This window comes from Vulpes lagopus, chromosome 4 (genome assembly GCF_018345385.1).
Source record: "Vulpes lagopus strain Blue_001 chromosome 4, ASM1834538v1, whole genome shotgun sequence".
NCBI lineage: Eukaryota > Metazoa > Chordata > Mammalia > Carnivora > Canidae > Vulpes > Vulpes lagopus.
The window spans coordinates 49,153,063-49,179,016 of NC_054827.1; the positions used below are offsets into that span (position 1 = coordinate 49,153,063).

Here is a 25,954-nt window from a genome sequence, read left to right on the forward strand (position 1 = left end):
CACAGAACTTTTAAATATGGATGACTTCTGCAGCTCCAATTATGTTAGGAAGACACTGATGAAGCATCTTATCGACCCTTTCTCAATAAAAACCTTTCTTTCTTCCTCAGCTGGCCACTGATTGAGTTACTCTGAGCAATACAGATTCATCCTTGAGGATGAATTTCCCTCAAGCTTGAAATATACGGTCTTAAAAAAAAAAAAGAAAAAAAGAAAAAGAAAGATACAGTCTTGACTCTACCATATTATTCTTTCCTTGGGATAAAGGGAGGTGTATAATTCTGTACTAACAGGTGATAGAATTTTGCAGGGAAAGGCAAGAAACCAGGCAGGAGGCATCCTCTCTTCTACATGATCAGCCTGCTGAGGTCCACAGCAGGAAGATGACCAAAGAGAAAAGCAAGAGTTTAGTAACATACCCATTTGCATAACTCGTGTCGGGGCAAGAATGATTCCATGGAGGCACAGTGGGTAAAGGAAGATTTTAGCTACTTTGGGATGCTTGAGAATGCTTTACTTTATTTACTGCTCAGTAATATTTTTGTTCATTATGTAAGTGATGAGTAAGGTGTAAGGACACAGCAGTAGTGGTGGGAAAGATAGTTGCAAAGTGTCAAATCATTTCAACCTTACAAGTTTCTTCAAGTGCACTTTTGCATGTGAAAACAACAGAGGGTCCCAAGCTTTGGTAGGGAGAAAACTGGCATCAGGGTGACGGACACAGGGAGCACGAGAGGGAACCTGCCATGAGCTAAGTCGCTAAGTCATCTCCACAGAGTCCACTGCTTGAGAAATACCACTTGGCCTCCCCAGGTGAAGCCAATCTGTGTTCTCCTCGGGATTTCCCTCTTTCACACTATCACACACCAGTCTTCCCCAGTGAGTTGTGAACAAATAGAAAACTAGGACTATTTCCTACATGGTACAGAATGGGCCCCTGATTAAAATTTGTTGAACTGAATAATTAATGTCAGCACCACCACAGTGGTGCTTAGGCTCAAACATATTCTGGAGGGCCTCAAAAAATCATCATGTCACCTTCAAACCTTCTGCAAACCAGGTTTGCCAGGTCCTAGGACAACCATGACAGAAGGGCCTAGTGAGTGAGACAAGTTCCTGAATAAGGATAATGGGAGCACTCTCAGAATCAAAAGACATCCAATACACCCAGCAACAGAGACCCACTATCTGCCTTAGTGGTTAGGAAAAAGAAGGGGGAGACAGTGCTGAATTGAGGTAAATAGGATTGAAAGGTGAGTCTAATGAGAAATATGTATTTAAAATAAGATAATTTCTTAAGATGCTTAGGGCATAAAAAGAAGTCAGCAACAAGGTAACATCTTTAGCCCTCGTGTATTCTGATGGGAATTAAGCAATAAGACTTGTTGGACTGTTGGCAATTAACTTCTACAGGAACAAAGAAAAATCCATGCCAACAGACGACTAAATGTCTCAGGTAGAAGGCTTGTAAAGCAGGGCTTTTGGTGTCTTTCTGTGAAAGCAAAGAACTAATATTAAATCTGAAAAATTCCAGATGGCTTCGTTCAAGTCCCAAGGGGATGCTATCGTCCAGGCAGTGGGAAGAACTATCAATTTCAGAGTGTTTTCTGAAGATTAGTCATGTTGAGTTTCTGTGCTGAATGTCTCCCACACGCCTGGATTTGTGGAATTTTAAGACATATGGAGTATTTCAATCCTCACTCAGTATTTCACCTTTCACTCTAACGAGTCACTAAATTATACTACTGAGACATGCACATCATCCATTATTGCTGGAAATGGGCATAAAAAGTTTTACAGAACTTAGCTCAGGAGAGAGGAAAATTCATGCGATCAGCAATAGAAGTAGTTATTTTTAAAACAGAGTGGTTGAACCCCAGGAACAGATAATCTTCTTCAACCTGACAACTGAGGAATGCAGGAAAGTTCACTCTTATTCCTCCCACTGCACCTGCAAGACTTGTGGTTCTGTTCCAGACTGTTTATTTCTCCTCCACGTACACTTTATCTTGGGGATAGCATCGCTCTCATAGTGCAAACTATGACTATCATTCAAATAACTCCAGGATTTAGAGTTCTTACCTCTTTCCTCAGTACTAGTCTTTTATGACAGTCTGTAGAATATTTATACTTGATTTTACTTAGTTTCATTTGTTTTGTGGTTCTTAAAAAACATTTTTATTTGCATTTCATTCAAATTCAGCAAAGTGAAAAAGCAGAAACAAAAACTCATGTCCTTAGATTTCAAAATCTCTCTCCCATTTTAAATCTATTTATGTTGATTCAAACCTACATAATAATTATTTGAGACCCTATTAGGTACCAGGCCCTACACCTTGTGATGAGGATACAGAGATGAACAAGATACCGACTTTAAGGACCTCAGTCTAGTGAAGGAGAAAAATAGGTAAATAAAAGGATTATACTGAAAAAAGTATAATCATCAAAACATGTGTGAAGTAAAGAGGGAACAGGAGATAGAGAGACCCATTCTATTCCAGAAGAGTGAAAGAAGACTTCAGAAAGCAAGAACCATGTGAGCTGGGCTTGGAAGGAAATGCAGAAACTTGTTAGGTAAATAAGAAAGGAAAAGAATCTCGGGCAGAAGGACCAGGCGTATGACAAGGAATCTGGGTAGGAAGTTTTGTAATACGTTATCAAGCAGATGAGTAACTCAGTGTTGCTAAAATGTAAAGGAGTAATAAGTTAGGCCTGGAGACAGAAGAGGCAGGAGCCATTTCATACATGGCCTGACAGGCCATTTCGAAGCACTGGTAATTTACCTCCTAAGCTAAATGAAGTGAGTTTCCAAAGCAGCGAGGTCATACATTCTCATTGGTGCTTCTTATCAGGCAGGCTGTGCAGAGTGGAATAAAAAAAAAAAAAAAAAAAGCAAGAATAAAGGTGGAAGATGAGTTAGAAACTATTACTGCAAAGCTTCTGCTCTTCTCTTTGAAATTCATGAAAAGCAACAGGGAGGGGGGTGCCTGGTGGCTCAGAGGTTGAGGGTCTATCTTTGGTGCAGGGTGTGATCCTGGGGTCCTGGGATTGAGTCCTACATCGGGCTCCCTGCATGGAACCTGCCTCTCTCTGCCTCTCCCTCTCTTTCTCTCTCTCTCAAATCAATCAATCAATCAATCTATCATCTTTTTTTTTTTTTTAAGGCAACAGGGAGAATAAGAAAACAGAAAAGGAACCATCGTCTTTGACTAAGCCAGAAGATGCTCATAAACCAAAATCATCTTTAAAAAAGAGCTACCAAGTAGGGGGAAAATTCGACCACGTTTCAGAAAGACAAGGAGAGCATATTTTGATCTCAGTCAACTCAAAAGATATGAGCTACACTGTGCACCACAAAATCTGGCAGAAAGCCCTCTGCTCTGAGCCAGGTGTCCTGTTAGTCAGAAGTAGAATCAAATGCCAGAGGATAGCGCTGCTAAAAAGAAATTGAAAACAGACCCAAAGTCAAGCTTCCAGAAACACATCAACCCACTATCCCTAATTATCCGTTCCAAACTAACAGTTCCAAAAAGAACTCCTCCAAAACAAATATGAGTAATGAAGAAAAGACAGCATGATATCCACACGAAAATACTCCAAGAAGAAAGCAGGATAAGGATCTGCTGACAAACAAAACTTAAGGTGGGAAGTACACTAAAAAGATGATGGCAGGGGGTAGGTAAAACTATTAACAGATCTCCATAAAATTTTAAAATGGAAAAAGGGAAGGAGGAAAAGGAGGAAGGAGTAACGGATGGAATAGAGCCTCTGTGAACAGAAACATAAGGAAGAAATATAATGATTATGAAATAATCCTAACACTCTAGCAGAAGAAAAGAGCAAAAGTTGGTCCAGAATATTTGAACAGGTAAATTATAGAAAAAGCTTGAGGGCTCTTTCCACTGTGTCACCACTGCACTAGGAAAAGGATATTAAGAGGAGGTAAGAGATGAATAATAACTACAAATATATTAAGATATAAGCCATTCATTTATTCCTCTATTCAAATAACTGCTTTGTGGAAATGTCTTGCTGTTTTTCCACTTTGATTTACTTCTCTGTGAATTTTTTTTTTTTTTTTGCTTTTTAAGTTTTTTCAAAAACTCCAGTTAGTTAACATACAGCATCACGTGAATTTCAAGTATACAGATATAGTGACTCAACAATTCCATATATCACCCTGTGCTTATCATGACAAGTGCACCCACTGATCCCCATCACCTCTTTTCCCCATCAACCCACTCACCACCCCTCCTGTATCCATCAGTTTGTTCTCTGCAGTTAATGTCTGTTTCTTGATTCTTGCCCCCCTTTTATTCTCCCTTTGCTCATTTGCCTTGTTTCTTAAATTCCACACAAGTGAAATTATATGGTATTTGTCTTTCTCTGACTGGCTTATTTCACTTAACATAAAACTCTCAGCACCATCCATGTTGTTGCAAATAGCAAGATTTCATTCTTTTTTATGACTGAATAATATTTCTCTGTGTGTGTGTGTATGTGTGTGTGTATACCACTCCTTTATTCATTCATCTATCAACAGACACTTGGGCTGCTTCCATAGTTTGGCTATTGTAAATAATGCTGCATTTATCCTTTCAAATTAGTATTTTTGTATTCTTTGGGTAAATACCCAATAGTTCGATTACTGGATCATATGGTAGTTCTATTTTTTACTTTATGAGGAACCTCCATACTGTTGGCCAAGTGGCTGCACCAGTTTGCGTTTCTACCAACAGTCACTGTGGTTTTGATTTGTATTTCCTGATGGTGAGTGATGCTGCCCATCTTTTCATGTGTCTGTTGTTGGCCATATAGATGTCTTTAGTGGAGAAATATCTGCTCTTATCTCTGTCCATTTCTAAATTAGCAGATTTGTTTTTTGGGTGTTGAGCTGTATATGTTCTTTATGTATTTTTAATACTGAACTTTTATTGGCTATGTCATTTGTAAATATCTTCTTCCATTCCATAGGTCGCCTTTTAGTTTCATTGATTGTTTCCTTTGCTGGGCAGAAGCTTTTGATTTTGATGTAGTTTATTTTTGCTTTTGTTCCCCTTGCCTGTGGAGACAGATCTAGAAAAAAGTTGCCACAGCAAATGTCAGAGAAGCTACTGTGTTCTCTTCCAGGATTTTTATGGCTTGAGGTCTCACATTTAGGTCTTCAATCCATTTAGAATTGATTTTTGTATATAGTATAATAAAATGGTCTGGTTTTCCCAACACCATTTGTTGAACAGATTGTCTTTCTCCCACTGGATATTCTTTTCTGCTTTTCTGAAGATGAATTGACCATGTAGTTGTAGGTTTATTTCTGGGTTTTCTATTCTGTTCCATGGATCTATGTGTTTGTTTTTGTGCCAATACCATACTGTTTTAAATTCTATGGCTTTATAAAATAACTTGAAGTATGACATTGTGGTGCTTCCAGCCTTGTTTTTCTTTGTTAAGTTTGCTCTGGCTATTGGTCTTTTGTGGCACCAAACAAATATTAGAATTATTTGTTCTAGCTCTGTGAAAAATGCTGTTGGTATTTTGATAGGGATTGCATTAAGTCTGTAGATTGCTTTGTGTAGCATAGATATTTTAACAATATTTATTATTCCAGCCCATGAGCATGGAATGTCTATTTCTTTGTGTCATTTCAATTTCTTTCATCGGTGTTTTACAGTTTTTAGAGTATGGTCTTTCACCTCTTTGGTTAGGTTTATTCCTAGGTGTCTTATTTTTGGTACAACTGTAACTGGGATTGTTTTCCTAGTTTCTTTCTGCCACTTCACTATTGGTGTATAGAAATACAACAGATTTCTGTACATTGATTTTGTATCCTGTGACTTTATCAATTCTAGCAGTTTTTTTGGTGGAATGTTTCAAGTTTTCTCTATAGTATTATGTCATCTGCAAATAGCGAAGGTTTTACTTTTTCCTTGCCAATTTGGATGCCTTTTACGTCTTCTTGTTTGATTGCAGTGACTAGGACTTCCAGTACTATACTGAATAAAAGTAGTTAGAGTAGACAAATTTGTTTTGTTCCTGACTGTAGGGGAAAAGCTCTCCATTTTCTCCTATTAAGGATGATACTAGTTGTGGGTTTTTCATATATGGCCTTTATTAGGTTGATGTATGTTCCCTATAAACCTACTTTGTTGAAGACTTTTATCATGAATGGATGTTGTACTTTGTCAAATGCTTTTTCAATATTTATCAAAATGATCAGATGGCTTTTATCCTTTCTCTTATTGATGTGATATATCACACATTGCTGATCGATTTGTGAATATTAAACCACCCTTGCAACCAAGAAATAAATCCTACTTGATCATGGTAAATGATTTAGTATATTGTTGGACTGGGCTTGCTAGTATTTTGTTGAGGAGTGTTGCATCTATGTTCATCAGGGGTTTCAGCCTGTAGTTTTCTTTTTTAGTTTATTTGGGTTTGGTATCAGGATAATGCTGGCCTCATAGAATGGATTTGGAAGTTTTCCTTCCTCTTCTATTTTTTGGAACAGTTTGAGAAGAATAGGTATTAACTCTTCTTTAAATGTTTGATCAGGGATCCCTGGGTGGCGCAGCGGTTTGGCGCCTGCCTTTGGCCCAGGGCGCGATCTTGGAGACCCGGGATCGAATCCCACATCGGGCTCCCGGTGCATGGAGCCTGCTTCTCCCTCTGCCTATGTCTCTGCCTCTCTCTCTCTCTGTGACTATCATAAAATAAAAAATACCTATTAAAAAAAATAAATAAAAAATAAATGTTTGATCAAATTCAACTGTAGAGCCATCTGGTCTTTGCCTTTTGTTGGGAGTTTTTTGATTGCTAATTCAACTTCTTTGTTGGTTATAGGTCTGTTCAAATTTTCTATTTCTTACTGTTTCAGTTTTGGTATTATATATGTTTCTAGGAATTTATCCATTCCTTCTAAGTTGTCCAATTTATTGGCATATAGTTTTTGATAATATTCTTTTATAATTGTTAGTATTTTTGTGGTGTTGGCTCTTCTCTCATGTGTATTTTATTTATTTGAGTCCTTTGCATTTTTTTCCTTGATAAGTCTGGCTAGACGTTTATCCATTTTATTGATCTTTTTCAAAGATCCAGCTCCTGGTTTTATTGATCTGTACTATTATTGTTTTTTTAGTTTCTATGTCATTTAATTCTGCTCTAATCTTTATTATTTACTTCCTCCTGCTGCTTTTAGGCTTTGTTTATTGTTCTTCTACCTCCTTTAGGTATAAAGCTAGGATGTTTGAAATTTTTCTTGCTATAAACTTCCCTCCTAGAACTGCTTTTGCTATATCCCAAAGGTTTTGGACCCATGTGGTTTCATTTTCCTGTGTTTCCATGTACTTGTTAATTTCTTCTTATGCTATTTGACCTTCATATACTTGTGGTCTTTCCAGATTTCTTCTTATGGTTGACTTCTAGTTTCATAGTGTTGTGGTCAGAAAAGATCCATGATATGAGTTCAGTTTTCTAAAATTTATTGAGACTTTTTTGTGGCCTAATATGTGATTTATTCTGAAGAGTGACCCCTGTGCACTTGAAAAGAATGTGCATTCTGTTTTAGGGTGGGATATTCTGAATATATCTGCTAAATGTATCTGGTCTAGTATGTCCTTCAAAGCCATCTTCTACTTGTTTATTTTCTGTTTAAATCATCTTTCCATTGATGTAAGTGGGGTGTTAAAGTCCCTTACTATTATTTTATTATATCAATTAGGTCCTTTGTGTTCATAATAACTGTTTATGTATTTGAGTGTTCCTATGTTGAGCGCATAAATTTTTACAATTTTATATCTCCTTGTTGGATTGTCCCCTTTATTATGATATAGTACTCTTCTTTGTCTTTTGTTACAGTATTTGTTTTAAGGTCTATTTTTTCCAATATAAGTATTGCTACTCCAGCTTTCTTTTGATCTCCATTTGCATAAATGTTTCTCTATCCTCTTTTAGTCTGAGTGTCTTGGTTTAAAGTGAGTCTCTTGTAAGAAGCATGTAGATGGGTGTTGGGTATTTTTTATCCTATTTGTCACCCTATGTCTTTTGATTATAGCATTTAGTTCATCTAAATTCAAGGTAATTGTTGATAGCTATGTATATATTGTCATTTTATTATTTGTTTTGTGGTTGTTTCTGAAGATTTTCTCTGATACTTGTCTTTTTTCATGTTTTGCTGATTTTCTTTAGTGATATATTTGGATTTATTTGTCTTTATTCTTTGCATATTTATTAGTGGCTTTTGATATATGGTTACCATTACATTTGTATATAACCTTCTCTGCAAATTGCAATCTATATTATGTTGATGGTAGTTTAAGTCTGAACACATTCTTTACTCCTCATGTCTTCATGTTTTAGGTATCTGTTGTATATTTTACATCCTTTTATTTTGTGAGTTCCTTGAATCATTTTTTTTACAAAAATATTCATTTTTACTGTTTTTGCTTCCTACCTTTATACTGTCACTTTTGTTCTCTCCTTTTCACTCAAAGAGTCTCCTTTAATGTTTCTTGCAGTGTTGTTTCAATGGTCATGAATTCCTTTAGTTTTTGTTTATCTGAGAAACTCTATCTCGCCTTCTATCCTGAATAATACTTTTGCTGAATAGAGTATTCTTGGCTATAGATTTTTCTCATTTAGTGCTTTGAATATATCATGCCACTCCCTTCTGGTTTGGAAAGTTTCTTCTGAAAAATGCCCTACTGCCCTTATAGGTTTTCCTTTGTAAGTTACTGTTCTTTTGTCTTGCTGCTTTTAAAATGTTTTCTTTATCCCTACATTTTGCCATACAACTTGTCTTGGTATGGATCTGCTTTTGCTGATCTTTATGCAAGTTTTCTGTGCCTCGTGGGTCTGGATCTCTGTTTCCTTCCCCATATTAGGGAGGTTTTCAGCTATTATTTCTTTGAATATATTTTCTTCCCCTTTCTCTCTCTTCTTCTGGGACTCCTATAATGTGAATGTTATTACATTTGTTGGGAGACACTGAGTTCTCTAAAACTATTCTCATTTTGCATAATTCTTTTTTCTCTCTTTTGTTCAACTTGATTACTTAACATTACTTGTTCTTCTAGGTCATTAACTCATTCCTCTGCTTCTTCAGCCTGCAGTTCATTCAATCAAGTGTGTTTCTCATTTCATTTATTTAGCCCCTTTTCTCTGTTATTCCTTATCTCTGTGGTAAGGGTCTCATATATCTCCTACTCTTTTCCCAAGTCCAGTGAGTATCCTTATGATCATTGCTTAAAATATTCCATTAGGCATGTTACTTATATTTATTTCACTTAGATATCTGGCCATGCCCTTGTCCTGTTCTTTAATTGGGGATAAATGTCTCTGTCTTCTCATTTTGTCTGAGTCTCTGTGCTTATTTCTCTGTGTTAGGAAAGTGAACTACATCTCCTATTCTTTTTTTCAATTATTTATTTATTTATTTATTTATTTATTTATTTATTTATTTATTTATGAGACTGAGCACTTGGGGGGAAGGGCTGAGGGAGGGGAAGGGTGGATAATCTCAAGCAGATTCCATGCTGAGCCCAACACAGGGCTCAATCCCACAACCTTGAGATCATGACCTAAGCCAAAACCAAAAGTCAAATGCTTAAACAACAGAGCCACTCAGGTACCCCTACATCTCCTGTTATTGAAGGTAATGGCCTTTGAAGAGGAGATCTTGTAGTGTCCTGCGATGTAGTGTCCCTAGGGCCTGGCACTTTTAGGAGTGCCTCCTATATGTGCTGCATGTGCTCTATCGTTTTGTCCTGGTCACTTAATCCTTCAGGCCAGTTGCCTGCAGAGGCTCTCTTTGCCTGCTATTAGCATTGCTTGGTACCTGGCCTGAATGTGGCATATTTTAACCCAAAGCAAAAGTCACTTGACTTCTTAAAATAAAACAACAAACTTAACAACATCAACAAAAAAGTCTGTACTTGAGGCAGTCAGCCTCAGGCAATAACCCCAAGGCCTGAATGGGGTAGATTTGTTCACCTCTAGAATAGGAGTGTTTCCAGGGAAAAATCTGCAAACATGAAAACATACAGAGCCATAATATTTTGGAATAAATCATTTTTATCAGATTAAGAATCTGAAGGAATGAGACATCAGGCATTTATTAACTAGCTGCTACTGTTAAACAGTAAACAGCACAGCTTATGATCCTGTTGTCCGTCATTAAGAAACAAGGAATCCCTAAGAAAATCAAAGATAGTTATTTAAATTGCTTTCCATCAGCAAGTTTCCCTTCAAGGCCTCTAATCTTCCAAGTAGATCAATTACAAGGCTTAAAGACATTGAAAATCATGCTCAGTTTTCAATCAGCAAAGTAACACCTGAGATCTAAAAAGCCTAAGAGTGATATATTTATGAAGGCAAAAGTCTTTAAGAAGTACTACGCTTCTTGTGATTTCTTGTTGTTTTAATCAATAAACCTAGAACTGAGATGATGAGCATCATGACTACCTCAGCCTGTAGGACGTGGTATGATGCTTTGCAATACATTTTAGATTAATGCATTTTCTTGGCAACCTCCATGAAATGCTCTAAACCCATAAGCATCCTAAGACAAGATTTTTTTTTTTTAATAATACTCTCCTGACTCTTTTTTTAAGCCTCCTTACAGTATTTTGCTTTTTGTTTCATTTTGTGGTTTAAACCAATAGCATCCATGGCTTTCCTACTTGGCCCTTCCTCAGAATGTCTGTATCATTTCCTTCCTTCCTGGGAGGTAGTAGTAGATCAATAGACTGTCTAGTTCAGATAAGGTCTTTCTTAAAGACAGACTGGATGAATACTGGGGACCCATCTACTTCTTAGAAAGAATCATTCACAAATAAATGCCAATTACCCTTCCCAGTGTCCCCAACCCATATACCCTCTACTTAGCATTTCTAAACCATCATCTGAGTGGGACAAGGGTTGGGGTTACCATATAGAAGTGGACTGGGAATAAACATATAGAATAAGTATAAGAACCAAGCTTGAATAGGCATAAAGGCAGAGATCCATATTCTGAAAATACCAAATACCAGATCCATATTCTGAAAATAGCAACAGAAAGTTTCTCTGACTGGACAGGAGAAGGAAGCTCTGACATATTCATACCAGCTCATAGGCCTGGCCAGAAAATCTGGGGCACCTTTATTTCCTAGTTACTAACATGGAATTGTTAGAAAGCAAACAAGAATGGGCTGGAAGCTCTGCTACCTCTACAGTCCACTCAGCACACTACGAATAAATAAAACATTTCTCGACTGTGAAGTCCTCATGAGTAAGGCAGTCCATGCCCCCACACTGAAAGCGATGCTATGAATATTTTGTCAATGTTCCTTTTTCTGTCTGCCTTCCCTCTTTATGTTCCAGCTTTAGGGATGAGGACCACAGCAAAAACACCACTTTCAATAAGCAAAGGTGACCATCCATCCTACTCAGGAAAGGAAGAGAAAATTGAAGTCTCTGGCTTCTAGCTGTTTATATCAATTCTGAATGCCTTTCATCAGTCTACTTTTATTTCTCTTTCCTTCTCCTTACCACAGCCTAAGAAGTACCTTGGCTTATCTCATCCACCTTCCTCACACTTTGGTAGAATCCAATCTCTCTGTGAAATAGGCCTCCAATCATGTGCTAATTAATACACTTGGTCCAACTGAAGAATACCAGGGACAGTCAGGTGTGGGCAAAGTCCTTGGGTTGGATGCTGTTCCTGCCTTAACTGTTACTGCTAGTTGTCTGTTAACAAACTCCTGAGAAGTACCCCAAATGGAAACTGATTTCCCTTTTAGGCACATTTCAAGAGACCATGTCACTGCTGCAGAAACACAAATAAAACAAGCTTTATTTTTCTTTTGTTTTACCTTCAAGTAATGGTGTTACACAAATTCAATTTATTTCCTGAAACTGTTGATAGACAAAGAATTTTCATTTAAGTAAGCCAAAGGATGATTTAATGTGATTTGAAAACATGGCTGTAGATTATCATCTCTGGCAATAGCGTTTCCCCCTTGAGATTCTCTCAAGAACGTGCACTGCCTAGAGGACTGTCATGTCTAGCCTATGACATCATTTTAAGAGCTTGAGGGAGAAAGAGTAAGATCACAGATCCAGGTGACAACTTCACAACCATTACTTTAGTACCAAAGCATCCCTAACTAGATAAAACAGAACCAGAAGTCCCTTAGCACTGAGAATCTCCATCAACCAAACAATCCTCTCTTTGTTTGCTTTTCTTCCCTCTAATTATGAATATTGCTATTAAGACAATGAACAAAGCACCGACAGTAAAAGAGCTACAGAGAATGGGAGCCAGAGAGATGAAAGTTACAGCGACCATACAAAGTGGCATTGAGATGAGAGAGACAAACACATTCTCTATTCAAGTGGTCACAAACCCATTCAGGGAATGCCAAATAGCCTCAAAGGTAATATTCACCACAAATGAGGTGGGGGCAGGGAGGGGAGTGTGCTGAGGAAAGAGCAAAATTGAAGGAAGGAGAGAGCGATAGGTATCAATGTGAAAATAAGGAAATAAGACCCAGAACCTAACTGATAAAGGCTGCTCGGTCATTTCTACATTTGATGTAAATATCCTCTAATTCCTTTCAGGCTCCTAATTTCCTATTCTTTGAGAGTCTTCTACCCAAATATATACCTGATGATCCCCACATGAACTGTACTTGAAATATCTTCCGGGTTTTTTTTTTATATAAGCACCTGTATTTAAATGGTATCTAAAAAATACCACTGTATTTTAGTTGTTACACTAGCTTGTAACAACTGGATTTCTCCTATCCATCCTCTGCAATTTGCTGAGAAGGAAGCCCCTGAGGGCCCTTTGAGCTTGAAATTGTACTGCCACCTAATGTCCATGCCTAAGAACTGCAACAAGATGAAAGGAAAGGCATCTCTGAAATCTACTGGTAAAGATGAGGACAAGTGGACAAAAGTGGGCAGTAGACACAGGGGAAGAAACAGATGAAGAGACGGTGCTGAAGAAACCAGTATCGACCAAGTTCATTCAACATGAAAACTTGTCCATCACACTTTTGATTGCCTAAAATATGAACATTCCTGGGAAACATTTTAGCATTTTGGAGACATGAAAATAATTGCATATGAGACTTAGGACAGCCGTGCAGGCACAAAAGATGGGATACTTCACATTAGAAATCAGTTTTTGCAATATAGTTGCCTGCTTAATTTCTTTAGAAAAGGGGGGGGGTAGTAAAGGAATAAGACAAGCATTTTTTTTCTGAAATTGAACCAAGGGAGATATATCTGCAGAGAGCCAATAGGGAGTATGAGTAAGGAGGACCTGATACCAAGAGCCACTGGCTCTATCTTAGTCACTCGGTGAATGCTGGCCAACAGCTCCTGTTGAGGCACAATAGATCTGGAGTTTTGTGAATATGGACTTTTTTTTTTTTAGTGTAATTTGAAACAAAGCTCTGGGCACTGAAGGCAAATCGTGTGAGTGTCACATTATACTGTTAACAGAAGAAACTTCTCACATATCACAATATTCAGGATAAGCAGTATCTACCTTGTGGGGCCAACGTAATTGAGCAAAGACTCACAACTAATTTTATTTTCATTAAATAAGGACTTCTGAATCCAGCTTTAGAAAATGGAAGAAAAGACAGAAGTGGAGTTGGAAGCTGCTTTGGCACTTTCCCTGAAAATAACGGTGATATATTCCAGAAGTTTTTCTTTCTTTTTTTTTAAAATATTTTTTATTTAATTTTTAATTTTTATTTATTTATGATAGTCACAGAGAGAGAAAGAGAGAGAGGCAGAGACATAGGCAGAGGGAGAAGCAGGCTCCATGCACTGGAAGCCCGACGTGGGATTCAATCCCGGGTCTCCAGGATCGCGCCCTGGGCCAAAGGCAGGTGCCAAACCGCTGCGCCATCCAGGGATCCCTATTCCAGAAGTTTTTCTATTAACATCTCCCACCTTACCCACTTCTCAGAAGAGGGAATTCATGTTCAAGACACTGGCATGGGAAACAGAATATGAAAAGTATCTCCTCCCCACACTTCTGTGTCCAAGGACAAGACAGTTTCTACGTAATATATTACCAACAACCCAAAATAGTAAAAAACAAACAAAAAAAAACCCCCACAAACCTATATGGAAAAAATGATAAATTAATACAAACAAATCACAGTAATATTGGGAACAAGATGTGAAAGTGGGCTCCACAGACTCTCTTTGAGAATAATTAATTCCACATGTGACTATCAAGCATTGCTATAAACCTAATTCAATTCCAGAAGTTGTCAGAGATACAGAACTTACAACACTTTATCCCACTTTTAAGGAGACTCTAAGGGGTTTATGGAGTAAGACCAACATCAAAGAGAGAATTGGAGAAACTGTAAAGCAATGCTGTCGATGTTCTTATGTTTGGTGATTAGCACAAGAGCCAGAAAAGTTAGGAAAAGGGAAAACATGGTCCCTGTCTCCCTGAATTCCAAGCAAGTCATTTCTCCATGTTGTAGAGAATTTTCTCGTGCCGGTCTCCTCAGGGATGGTCCTGGGTTCAGAGGTCCCCAGAGGTTCATGAGAGAAGTCCTATACCCACCCCTTCATTTCCAAAAACCCTTCTCACCCTGACCCCATACCTGTGCAAGCCAAGCAATTACTAGTCAATATCCCTCCAACCTGAGATTCCTGGGCAAGTATTTTTAGAAGGATTTCAAATTTATCACTAACATTGTTAATAGATTTAATCAATACCTCATCGAAGGCAGATGCACTGAGAAAATAAGAGTTTGGGTGGCAGTCTGAGAAAGAAGCAAAAGGATGAGCAGGTTGTGGAAGTAAGTCAACAGGAGGCCCAGTGCCTCTTCACCCGTGTTCCAAGTGCTCTGCCCCTCTCTATGGAGGTAAGCAGGAGGGCAAGAGGCAGCCAGTACTGAGCTTGTTGTGCTCCCTCTTTAAAATAAATAAATAAATAAACAAATGTTTAGTTCAGATCCTGTCAGTCACCCTTACTTGTAAAGGGATAATCTCTGGGAAAGATTATCTCACCTTTCCTCCTGTTGCCAAAACCTGCTATGGATGCCCAAGGACAAGGCATGTGTCCTGAGGAACAAGGACTCCACAGGATGGGCCCTCTGGGAATAACATCACAGAAGACCCAACTCTGGATTTTGCACCCTTTCCAAAAGGAAGGAAAGATCATTGATAAGAGTCCCCAGAAACTGTACAATTGCCTGATGGGTTGGACACTTTCCCAGCAGGCTCTGGGAGAGGATTCTTATCACACTTGACTAAATTTTAATCCTGATGCTTAGAAAAAGTGGGCCCTCAAGAAGAGATGTGCCATCATTTTCTGGGATTAACATCCACTTTATGCCAACTTTTTTTTTCTTTTTTTTTTTTTTTTAGCTTGGATCCCATTCAACACACCCTAAATTCCTACTTTACCAGACTGAGAAGATTTCAACGTTAAGCCCTTAAAGAAGAACCAGGAACAGTTTCAAAAAAAAAAGAGCACCAAATGTGCAAAAACCAGACTGCATGGTGAGCCAGCCACATGCTCATGGCTACTCCCAGGGGACACAAGACAGAGGAATGACAGGAGATCCCTCTCGCACACACCCAAGTCTCCATCTCTGGCACAGCCTCTGAAAACAAAGAAAAATTCTCATTTCTCTACTGGCCTAACAATACCTGCTCTCACTTCCGGGCACAGAGAAAGATGGAGCTATTTCCTTAGTTTTAGAATGGCACGTAGATGCTTTTGTCACAAAAGACTGTGACCTGGGACCAGCTTTTCTTAATGCCCTAAGGCAGAATGTGTTGTTGGAAGGAGAGAGAAATTCCCTTTGTCTTGTTTTTAAATAAGACTGATAGTTTTCCCTTAGAGGCTCCTTCTACTGCTCCCTACTTGTTAAGGGAACTCAAAAAAAAAAAATGCTTTCCTTCTGCATGTCTTGTCCCCATATTTCCTCATGCTCTGGCTCTGTCCTGTCTCTTTAGGTTGGAAATCCTTAGGAAATCCCCAAATTCTCTTCCATCCATAACATTTTGACCGTTCATGGTTTCCCACTTGCCAACTCTCTTCCCCTTCGTCCAAAGAACATCCAAACCCTCCTCAAGCACTCAACTTACTGACATAACCAAAAAAATCCAGAGCTCTGACACAGGGAGCATGCTGACTTCTCAATGCACAAGGTTCTAGATGGGATTCTTCTCCTCCACCCCCTGGCCCCATCTCATCTGTGTGCTCATCAACAGTGCCTATAATTCTCTATACTCACCATTGTTGCTTTCTACTTTCTCACTTGTAAAACAGCAACCTCTCTCTGTCTGAGGGACTCCATGCATCATTATTATTTTAATGTAAATTCCCTGCGTCAAACAGATCTACATTAAAATACAAAATACATAAATGGATTCCACAGCCTAACAAAAATGTTTAACATTTAATGTAACATTTTGTTACATTTTTGTGTGTGTGTGATTAGAACTGGGTTTGCTGCAGTATTATAAATAGACATCTCTATTTTGGTTTGATAGAGTACCTTCTCTCTAACGTCCCATATTTATTCATTTATCCAATAAGCCTGCCTTACGGGACACCTGGTATACCAGATATGGTGCAAAGTGCTGTGGATGCAGAATGAGTAATATAGTTTGTCTATCCAAGGAACTCACATGCTTTAAAGAAGGGTCTGATCAAATTTCCCTCATTTACCATGTTCCTCAAGTGTGAGTAGGTAATGTCACATCTTTTGCAAGTGAAAAGAAAGAGCGCTTAAAGTAATATTCTGACATGCTGTAATCACTGACCAAACTTGAACTCATAAAAATGGAAGGGTGGAATTTCTTGGCGTCATTTTAAATCCAATGGATGTTTAATATTAGAGCTTATTTACATTAACAAGATTTTTTTCAGTGTTGGTCAAAATAAGATATATTTTGACATATAAAGACATAAAGAATTCTAGTCTGGCTCTGCCACTAACCGAACTTGGAAAAGGATTTCCATATCTGACAAAAGGTTTAGGACCCCCATATGCAGAAGTATTTGAGGAGCAACTATAAGAGGAATAGAGCAAATTTTCTTATTAAAAATTTTGCACACACAAGGGAACAGAGCATTATGTGCTTGGCTAAATAGGGAGGGTAAAAACTGGAGGTAAGGCAGGAAGAAAAAGAAAGGAAGATATATGTCAGATAAACTGGAGCCCTTCCAGCTTCAGTGATTAGGCAGGGAGAGCAAGATTTAGACCAGTCAAAGGTAAGTAGGATGGGAACCAACTATCTTAGTGAAACAGATGCAAGGGACTGTGTGTCTCCATCCAGACAGCACTGATTTCATCTCTAAGACAGATTCCAGCAAAACTCGCATCCCACTAAGAAGATTAATTTTCTCCCTCTTATCAGATTGTGAAGCTTGAAGGGTATTTCCACAACCCAATCACTGCCCAATGGTCTGTCCTCCTGTTGAGAACTTGGAGCTGTGACTATAAGCCAATTATCCTTTTTATTAGAGTCAGGCCATCACCTAATGTTCCCGAAGAAACTGGGTAAAGGAAATAGTCAGAAAACAAGAGGGGAATGCAGCTCTTAACCCTATGTTCAGCCAAGAACGACTGAGTTTTTGGAAGGGGAAGGAAGGGTTATCTTCTCGATATTGTGGTTCAGAATTTTAGACCACTTGGAAAAGCCAATTTCTAAAGTACTATTTGGTATCCTGGCTATCCCTAAATAACTTGCTAGTTGTACCAACTTCCTTAAGCACATGTCAGTTAGAGTGATGCTAAACTGTGCATTCAATTATTCGAGGAGCATTTCTGGTTATATGATGATGAAAAGCAGATAGTTATCTGCTCATGTACAAAGGATGGAGAAAATAAGCTTGGAGTTCTTAAAAAGCCTCTTTCCTTTGAGGCTAACATTTTCATTATTTCTCTAAATACTCATTCTTTTCACATAAATATAAAAAAGTGAAATCTGGAGGAAGCAGCAATTTCTAGTCCTCTTATTTCCAGGACATTTAATGCATATCTCCATTATGGCACTTAGCAGAGAGAACTCTAATAATTGATTTGTGTAATATTCCCCACTTTGCATATAAGCTCTTCAAAGGAGATAATAATTTCTTGTTTAGTTTTATCTCTTCAGTGCCTACGTATGTATGAGTGTGCGCCTATATACATATACCAGATGGACAGTTCCTTACCGAGAAGGTGCTCAATATTTATTTGCTCAATCAATGAATGACTAACTGAATGACTCAGCCTGTTTCTTGGAATCCCAATGAAAATAATCAGACCAGATACATCATAGTTTGATTTTTGATAACATTATCTCTTAGAGACTGCAGATCATAAGGATCTATTAGCCCTGCTGAGTTGATCAGGTAATAGATACTTGCCTAGACACAGATGTCTGGATGGAACGTCTGCCTTCGGGTAGCTCACTACACTCTTCTTTCTTGTCTTAGTCACGTGGCAGGATATTCTGTTTTTACCTGTGTGACCTTTATCTTAGTTCTTTCCGATTTAGGACTTGAAGACACTAAGAAAAAGTGTACTTCTTTCAGTCAGTTTTGGGGGTTTTGCATAACCCTAAATAAATAAAAATTTCAAAAAGATCATCCTTTTTCAGAAACTAAATACCTCCCAGTCCCTTTACCGGTTTTCCCTTAACCCATCTGACTCAGGTTAAGTCTGTCCTTCTCAAAAAATAACTTATTAAGAATATATTAGAGTTGGGGCACCCAGGTGACTCCGTGGTTGAGCAGCTGCCTTGGCTCAGGTCATGATCCCGGGGTCCTAGGATCGAGTCCCACATTGGACTCCCCACGGGGACCCTGCTTCTCCCTCTGCCTATGTCTCTGCCTCTCTCTCTGTGTCTCTCATAAATAAATAAATCTTAAAAAAGAAAAAAAGAACATAATAGTTTTCACTCAGTGCTATTTTTTTTTTTCCAAATCTCAGATCCTGAAGTTGAGAAAACTCTTTCTTAGGACTAAGATTCTGTTTGCTATAATTTCCATTAATTCCTTCCTTACAAACCTTCTGCCAAAATGAAATATAGCCTTGTCACTAATTCTGGTGGTATGATTAATGATGAGAGCTGATATGTTTCTAGAATCTACTTAAAATCATATTATTTTAAATAGAACTTTCTTAGATACTGAAAATATTTTCTGAACCTAAAGACAAATTCATTATGGTTCTAGTTGTAAGAATGCAAGTCAACTGTCTCTACCTAATTTATCTCAAAATTGGTACTTAAAGATTGTTTTTTACTATCTTCATAGGTTTTGAAGACCCTAGATGTGTTATACGTCCTTCATTGGAATTATATTCTCTCCTAGAGGACTGTGTATAAGTAGAAGGGAGGATGATGGATCTTACGAATAAAAGTTAAAAGTAAGAGACAACTTTGAGGAGACCCCTGGCGTTAGGTCATTTGGAATTTAGAAAGGAAAAGGCCACTGTGAGCAGGTCGGGGAGCCAGGGAGGATGAGTTGGGAAAGCACTGCAGTTACATTCCTCCTGTTTCCCGAATTTACTTTTTTTTTTTTTTTAAGATTTTATTTAGTCATTCATGAGAAAAACAGAGATAGAGGCAGAGACATAGGCAGAGAAAGAAGCAGGCTCCGTGCAGGGAGCCTGATGCAGGACTTAATCCCAGGACTCTGGGATCATGACTTGAGCCAAAGGCAGATGCTCAACCACTGAGCCACTCAGGTAACTCCAAAATTTACTATTTTAAAAATCAGTCTTCTCAGGATTTTTGTCTCTGACCTACCTTTTTACCTACTTTTTTGTCTCTTACCTACATTTTAGTCTTGGTTAATCATTTTTTTTTATTTTTTTAATTTATTTTTTATTGGTGTTCAATTTACCAACATACAGAATAACCCCCAGTGCCCGTCACCCATTCACTCCCACCCCCACCCTCCTCCCCTTCTACCACCCCTAGTTCGTTTCCCAGAGTTAGGAGTCTTTATGTTCTGTCTCCCTTTCTGATATTTCCCACACATTTCTTCTCCCTTCCCTTATATTCCCTTTCACTATTATTTATATTCCCCAAATGAATGAGAACATATAATGTTTGTCCTTTGCCGACTGACTTACTTCACTCAGCATAATACCCTCCAGTTCCATCCACGTTGAAGCAAATGGTGGGTATTTGTCATTTCTAATGGCTGAGTAATATTCCATTGTATACATAAACCACATCTTCTTTATCCACCCATCTTTCGATGGACACCGAGGCTCCTTCCACAGTTTCTCTTTGTCATTGATTTCTGTCTCTATGATTCTTCCTCCCTCTTATTTCTTTGTTTTCTACTCTGGGATACTTTTCCCAGTTTATCAAACTGAATGCTTTATTTGTATGAATCATTTTTCCTTTGATAAGTGAATTCATAGTCATAAATCATTTTGTGAGTAAGACTAGTGATTTCTGCAGACTCTGATAAATAGTATTTTCAGTTCTAGGAATTCAAAATTTCCCTTTTGATTTTTTTAATGTAGTGGATTATTTAATATTGTGAACATGATGTTAAACTGGGACTTTCTCTCTCTCCAAACTTACTGGGGCTTTAAAGCTGAAAGCAGCAGATGCCAACTGTACCTAAAATATTACAATAATTCTTCAGGTCTTTTTTACATACTTACTTTTAATATTCCTGATAGGAATATCAAGCAAAATTGAAACTGCACATACACCCTGCAACACAGGACAAATGAAGCAGGGTATTCACTGCAGTTTTAAAATAATAAAATATTAGAAATCACTATCAAAATGGAGAAATAAGTTATGGAGTACTAATGATGCAATATTCTATACCAAGTAGAGTTAATTAAAAACTGCATATATCAATACTAATATATTTTAAAAATATGACCATTGAATGAATGGCAAGTCTGAAAAGCATATGCATTGTTCAATGTAGGTAATGAAAGTACAAAGATAATATAAACAAAAAAGTTCATAAAACAACATATTTTTATGTTACTCTATGTTGTTTATGGAGTGAAAGACCTAATGCAAATAATAACATAAAACAACATAATATTTCAGGGTATTTGCCACATGAATACCCTTTCTATAATTTTTTAAAATTTTTATTTCAATTCCAGCTACTTACCATACATGTAATATTAGCTTCTGATGTACAATATACTAATTCAGCACTTCCATACAACACCAGGTGCTCATCACAAGTGCACTACTTAATCCTGGTCACCTGTTTGACCTATCCCCCCACCCCTCCTCCCTTCTGGTGAGTATCAGTTTATTCTCTATAGTTACAGATTCTTGGTTTGCCTCATTTAAAAAAATTTTTATTCAAATTCAGTTCAATTAACACTTACTGTACTAGTAGTTTCAGAGGTAGAATTCAGTGATTCATTGTTGCATAACACCCAGTGGTTGTTACATCACAGCCCCTCTTTAATGCCCATGGTCCAGTTACCCCATCTCTCATCTCCCCACCACTTCCCTCCAGCAACCCTCAGTTTGTTCCCTAGAGTTAAGAGTCTCTTATGGTTTGCCTCCTTCTTTGTCTTCCTCTTATTCTATTTTTCCTTCCTTTCCCTTATGTTCACCTGTTTTGTTTCTTAAATTCCACAGATGAGGTGTCGATGCCTGGTGGCTCAGTGGTTGAGCATCTGCCTTTGGCTCAGGGTGTGATCCTGAGGGTCTGGGATCAAATCCCACAACAGGCTCCTTGCAGGGAGCCTGCTTCTCCCTCTGCCTGTGTCCTTGCCTCTCTCTGTGTCTCTCATGAATAAATAAATAAAATCTTTAAAAAAAAAAACTCCACATATGGGTGAAACCATGTAGTATTTGTATTCCTCTGACTTATTTTGCCTAGCCTAATACCCTCTAGTTCCATCCATATCATTGTAAATGGCAAGATTTCATTCTTTGTGATAGCTGAGTAATATTCCATTGTAAATATACACCATATGTTCTTTATCCATCCATCAATCAATGGACATCTGGGCTCTTTCCCCAGTTTGGCTATTGTGGACATTGCTGCTATAAACATGGAGGTGCATGTGCCCCTTTGAATCACTATGTTTGTACCTTTGGCTAAATACCAAGTAGGGCAATTGCTGGGTCATAGGGTAGCTCTATTTTTAACTTTTAAGGAAGCTCCATACCATTTACCTCATATGTGGAATTTCTTTTTCCCTTGGCTCATATGTAGAATTTAAGAAACAGAACAAATGAGCTTTCAAATAATTTTTGTACTTATTTACATTGGGACAAGTTTAATATAGTTTAATAATTTTTGAAAATAAAAGTCATTTTTAAACTTTCAATCTTTTTTTAAAAAGCAGTAAAACTGCTTTAAAATTAATTCTCAATCATATTTACTTTTGGGTTAATTTGTAGTTAAATATATATAATAATATATATGTATAAAGTGAAAATTTCTATATAGGGAGATTATGTATGCAAAAATGTTATATATGCAAATATATATTTCTCCCCACTACACTAAAGATGCTAAAAAAATAGAAACCAAAGTAAACCTTTTTTGGGCTGTGGAGCTGTGGGCACCATGCCTTTGCACTAGCCCTTCAGGAAGATTATACAGTATGGTCAGAAAAACCATGAAGTCAGAAGTCAAGCCAACTGACTCAAACCACAATTTCCATTCTTGCTATCTTGCATGATCCAAAATGAGTATTTTAAACTCTGTATGCCTCAATTTACTCATCTTTTAAGCAATGGCAAGATTTAGAAGTTGTTACAGGAATTAAAGATAATTTATCTATGGCACAAAGCAAACAGGAGACATTCTATCAGTAGTAGATATTACTAACATGGCACATAATATCTAGGTATTATATAATTGAACTATTTGATAACTGCAAATATACCTCTTCGCATCAGAGATGATCTCTGAAGGAAACAAAGAGATGTTCTTTCTAAGGAATTAATGGACACAGTAACAATAATAAAAAATTAAAGAATTAATAGGCAAAATGAGGGTAGGGTACGGTATTTGCTTATTGTCAGTGATTTAAAACAACTGTTTTATTATGGTCCTGTATTCTGAGTCAGGGATTCAGACAGAAGCCAGGGGGAACAATTTGTCTCGCTTCCATGATGCCCTGAGATTCAGCTAGGAGACTCGAGCACTAGAAGGTGAGTATTTGAGTGTTACTTTGTTTTCAAGGAGATTTGGCAGGATTTTTTTTTTAAGTAACTGCTCTAGTGCACTTGAGAGCTAAGGTAGTATAAATGACCAGGACAACTAACAGCTGCCAAGTGAAGATCAATAAGAAAATTAAGAGAAATCTTTGAAGGATAATATATCCCAAATAAAGAATAAGATTTGATTTTTATGTAGAGTTTTAAGAACTTGGCTATTAATATAAAGTAGTACATCTATTTGTGATTTAGGAAGGATATTTACTACCTTAGAAAAATCACTTCACATATCATGATACATACTTTAATATACTCCATATAGGGAAATCAGGAAACAGGAAACCAGGGTGAGGTCATACTCTACTTTTTGGAAATAGCTTGTCTGGAAGAACAACTACAATACTCATCTGGTTGGCCTAGGCATAATTTCTATTTCTGTGGCTAAACTCTAATTTTCAAATAAATCTGCCCACAGCTAGATAGCCATGTCTTTAACCATCAACGGGTGGCTGACTCACCATGGTTTACAAGCATCAATTTCATATAAAAAAGAAATGGAAAAACAACCCTGGGTTGTAAGGAATCAAGATGTGACCAAAATCTAACTATATGGTTGCATTATAAAGGAAAATCCATGGTAATTCACTTTTTTCCTTTCTACTCTTCACACAACAAAAATAAGAGGTAGTGCCGAGAAGCAATTAAAATGAAGTTGCCTTTTGCCCCTGGGATATTTGAGTAGAGCCTTCACCAAAGAAGTAATGAGCTCCAGATTTTTCACTTATTCTCCCCTTTGTCATACCAAAATTGCTGTGGTCTTCCTTTAGAAACAACACCTCTTCAGTTAACCTTAGGCTTCTAAGACTTTGACTCTTTTTATTTGGTAAAAATGGTAAGACTACATGGCAACAAGGCTATTTTCGCTATTCAATTAGGACCTCGGGTAGGAACGGAAATCAGCCTAATATTACAAATTTTGAATCAACCAACTTATATGGCCTCTGAGATGGGGTGATTGGCCTGAAGTGTGGAAGAAATGTACCCCTGACCACTGACTGTACCTAGAATACACTCCTGCAAGGAGATATCACAGGGAGAAAAAGATTCCCCAGCCAGAAATGTGCCAACACTGTTGCCAGAACTCCAACATTCATCCTACTTCTTGACTGTGATCCGACCTCAGAAGAAAACACACCGACTATTCTGATCTACAAACAAAAAGCATCCATAAGCATGAACAGATGCTGCTTCGTTTATCCAGAGACACTGAGAAACATGAACAGCTCCACTTCAGCCAACAAAACCACCTGGCTGTGCTACACAGAGCACACATCCAGAGGCTCAGAACTGGACACAAATGAAACAGAGTTGTAAAAGCAAGTGGAGATGTTCATACAGATGAAAAGATGCTACGTCACTTCCCAACTATTCATCATCTCTTTCATGCATGTCTTCCTGAGGCAGCAAACATAGGGCCATCTAGTAAGCACTGGACTCCAGTAAAGCAAACACTGGTGACGTTCAACGTATTTGTAGATGGACATGCGAGGTCTCAGTGTGGTTTGGGGGCAAAAGAAATGGAAAGTGAAGCTCCACTAGGAGCCGGGGGTTGGGAAAAGTGAGCCAAGTGAATGCAATGTGAAACCACTGGGTGCCACAGGAGACAGCGTGGGAGCAGCACTGGAAAGAGACCCCTTGTCACTGACGAGGTACCTGGCAGGCCTCTCCAGGTGACCACAGGGCGCACAGGAAAAGAACAGTGAGAGCGCGCTTACTGTAGCACACGTGAGTGGCTGAGATCCCTCAAATCGGAGTCCTCATAATGCGGAGTAATCGTTCCCAGACCACTGTCACTCAGGATGCGCTTCCGTAGGGCAGGATTCCACCATTCTGACAGCCTGGGAGAAGGAAGGTACCAGGCATTAGGCATTCAGGGCCAGCCACAGGACCTACTCTGCTCTTCCTCAAGATGATGCTTGTCCGAACAGGAGATGGGAAATTAATCTTCATCTATTAGCTCCTTCTTCACATTTATTATTTACTTTTCTCAACCATCATGAACTGCTTGTGTGCCTCTGCCTTTTTTACAGATGAGAAGACTACATTTCACGATTAGGTAATTTTAAATGTGATGTAAATAAGAAGTAATGGAACCTGATGGAGAAATTGAAATTGGGAAATAAAAAAGCTCAGCCTTTTTCACTGTTTTCCTGTCCTTGCTCATTTCCAGAAGGGGCAAGTGATCTGAAATAAGAAAGGGATTGATTGAAGTTCTAGTGGGTTTTCAGGCTACTTTGGGCTACTTTGTTTTGAGAGCTGGGGCTAATAGAGGTTTAACTCAGGACAAAGCCATTTCTTTTGGCCATTATTTGATATAGAGAAGGACAAAGACCAGGATGAGTGTGGCAGGATGAGTTGATTCTTTCCCAGATCAAAGACTGTAGCCAAGATCATGTTGGGCAGGAGGACACCGAGACTCTAGTGCCCACTGCTCCTGCAGGAGGACCCAACATCTCACTTGCTTTCCTCCCTCCAGCTGACACACTGGATTTACAGTATGTGGACTATGAAGATGGGCTTTTCCACCACGTTCTGGGATGCCCAGGGAAACATATCTGATATCACTAGCTCTGGCTTCCTAAACACAACTATATACTTGCCCTGTCATGCTACTTCTGTCTTTTCTTGACTTGATACATACCAGTGATATCAGCTGGCCCTTGCAGAGTGGGAGATATTCAGAAATGGCAACAATGGTCAAATAAATTAGTGCAGAGGAGTAAAAAGGCATAAGGGCTACCTCAAGTGAACA

General features: G+C 38.2%; 1 protein-coding gene across 1 annotated transcript in view; it reads right to left on the reverse strand.

The window, feature by feature from the left end:
• The window catches only part of DGKI (diacylglycerol kinase iota), a 427,088-nt gene that overhangs the window by 57,967 nt on the left and 343,167 nt on the right, over positions 1-25,954 (reverse strand). Inside the window, 1 exon segment of the mRNA XM_041753541.1 lies at positions 24,918-25,040. Within this exon segment, the coding sequence (XP_041609475.1) occupies positions 24,918-25,040 (123 nt within the window).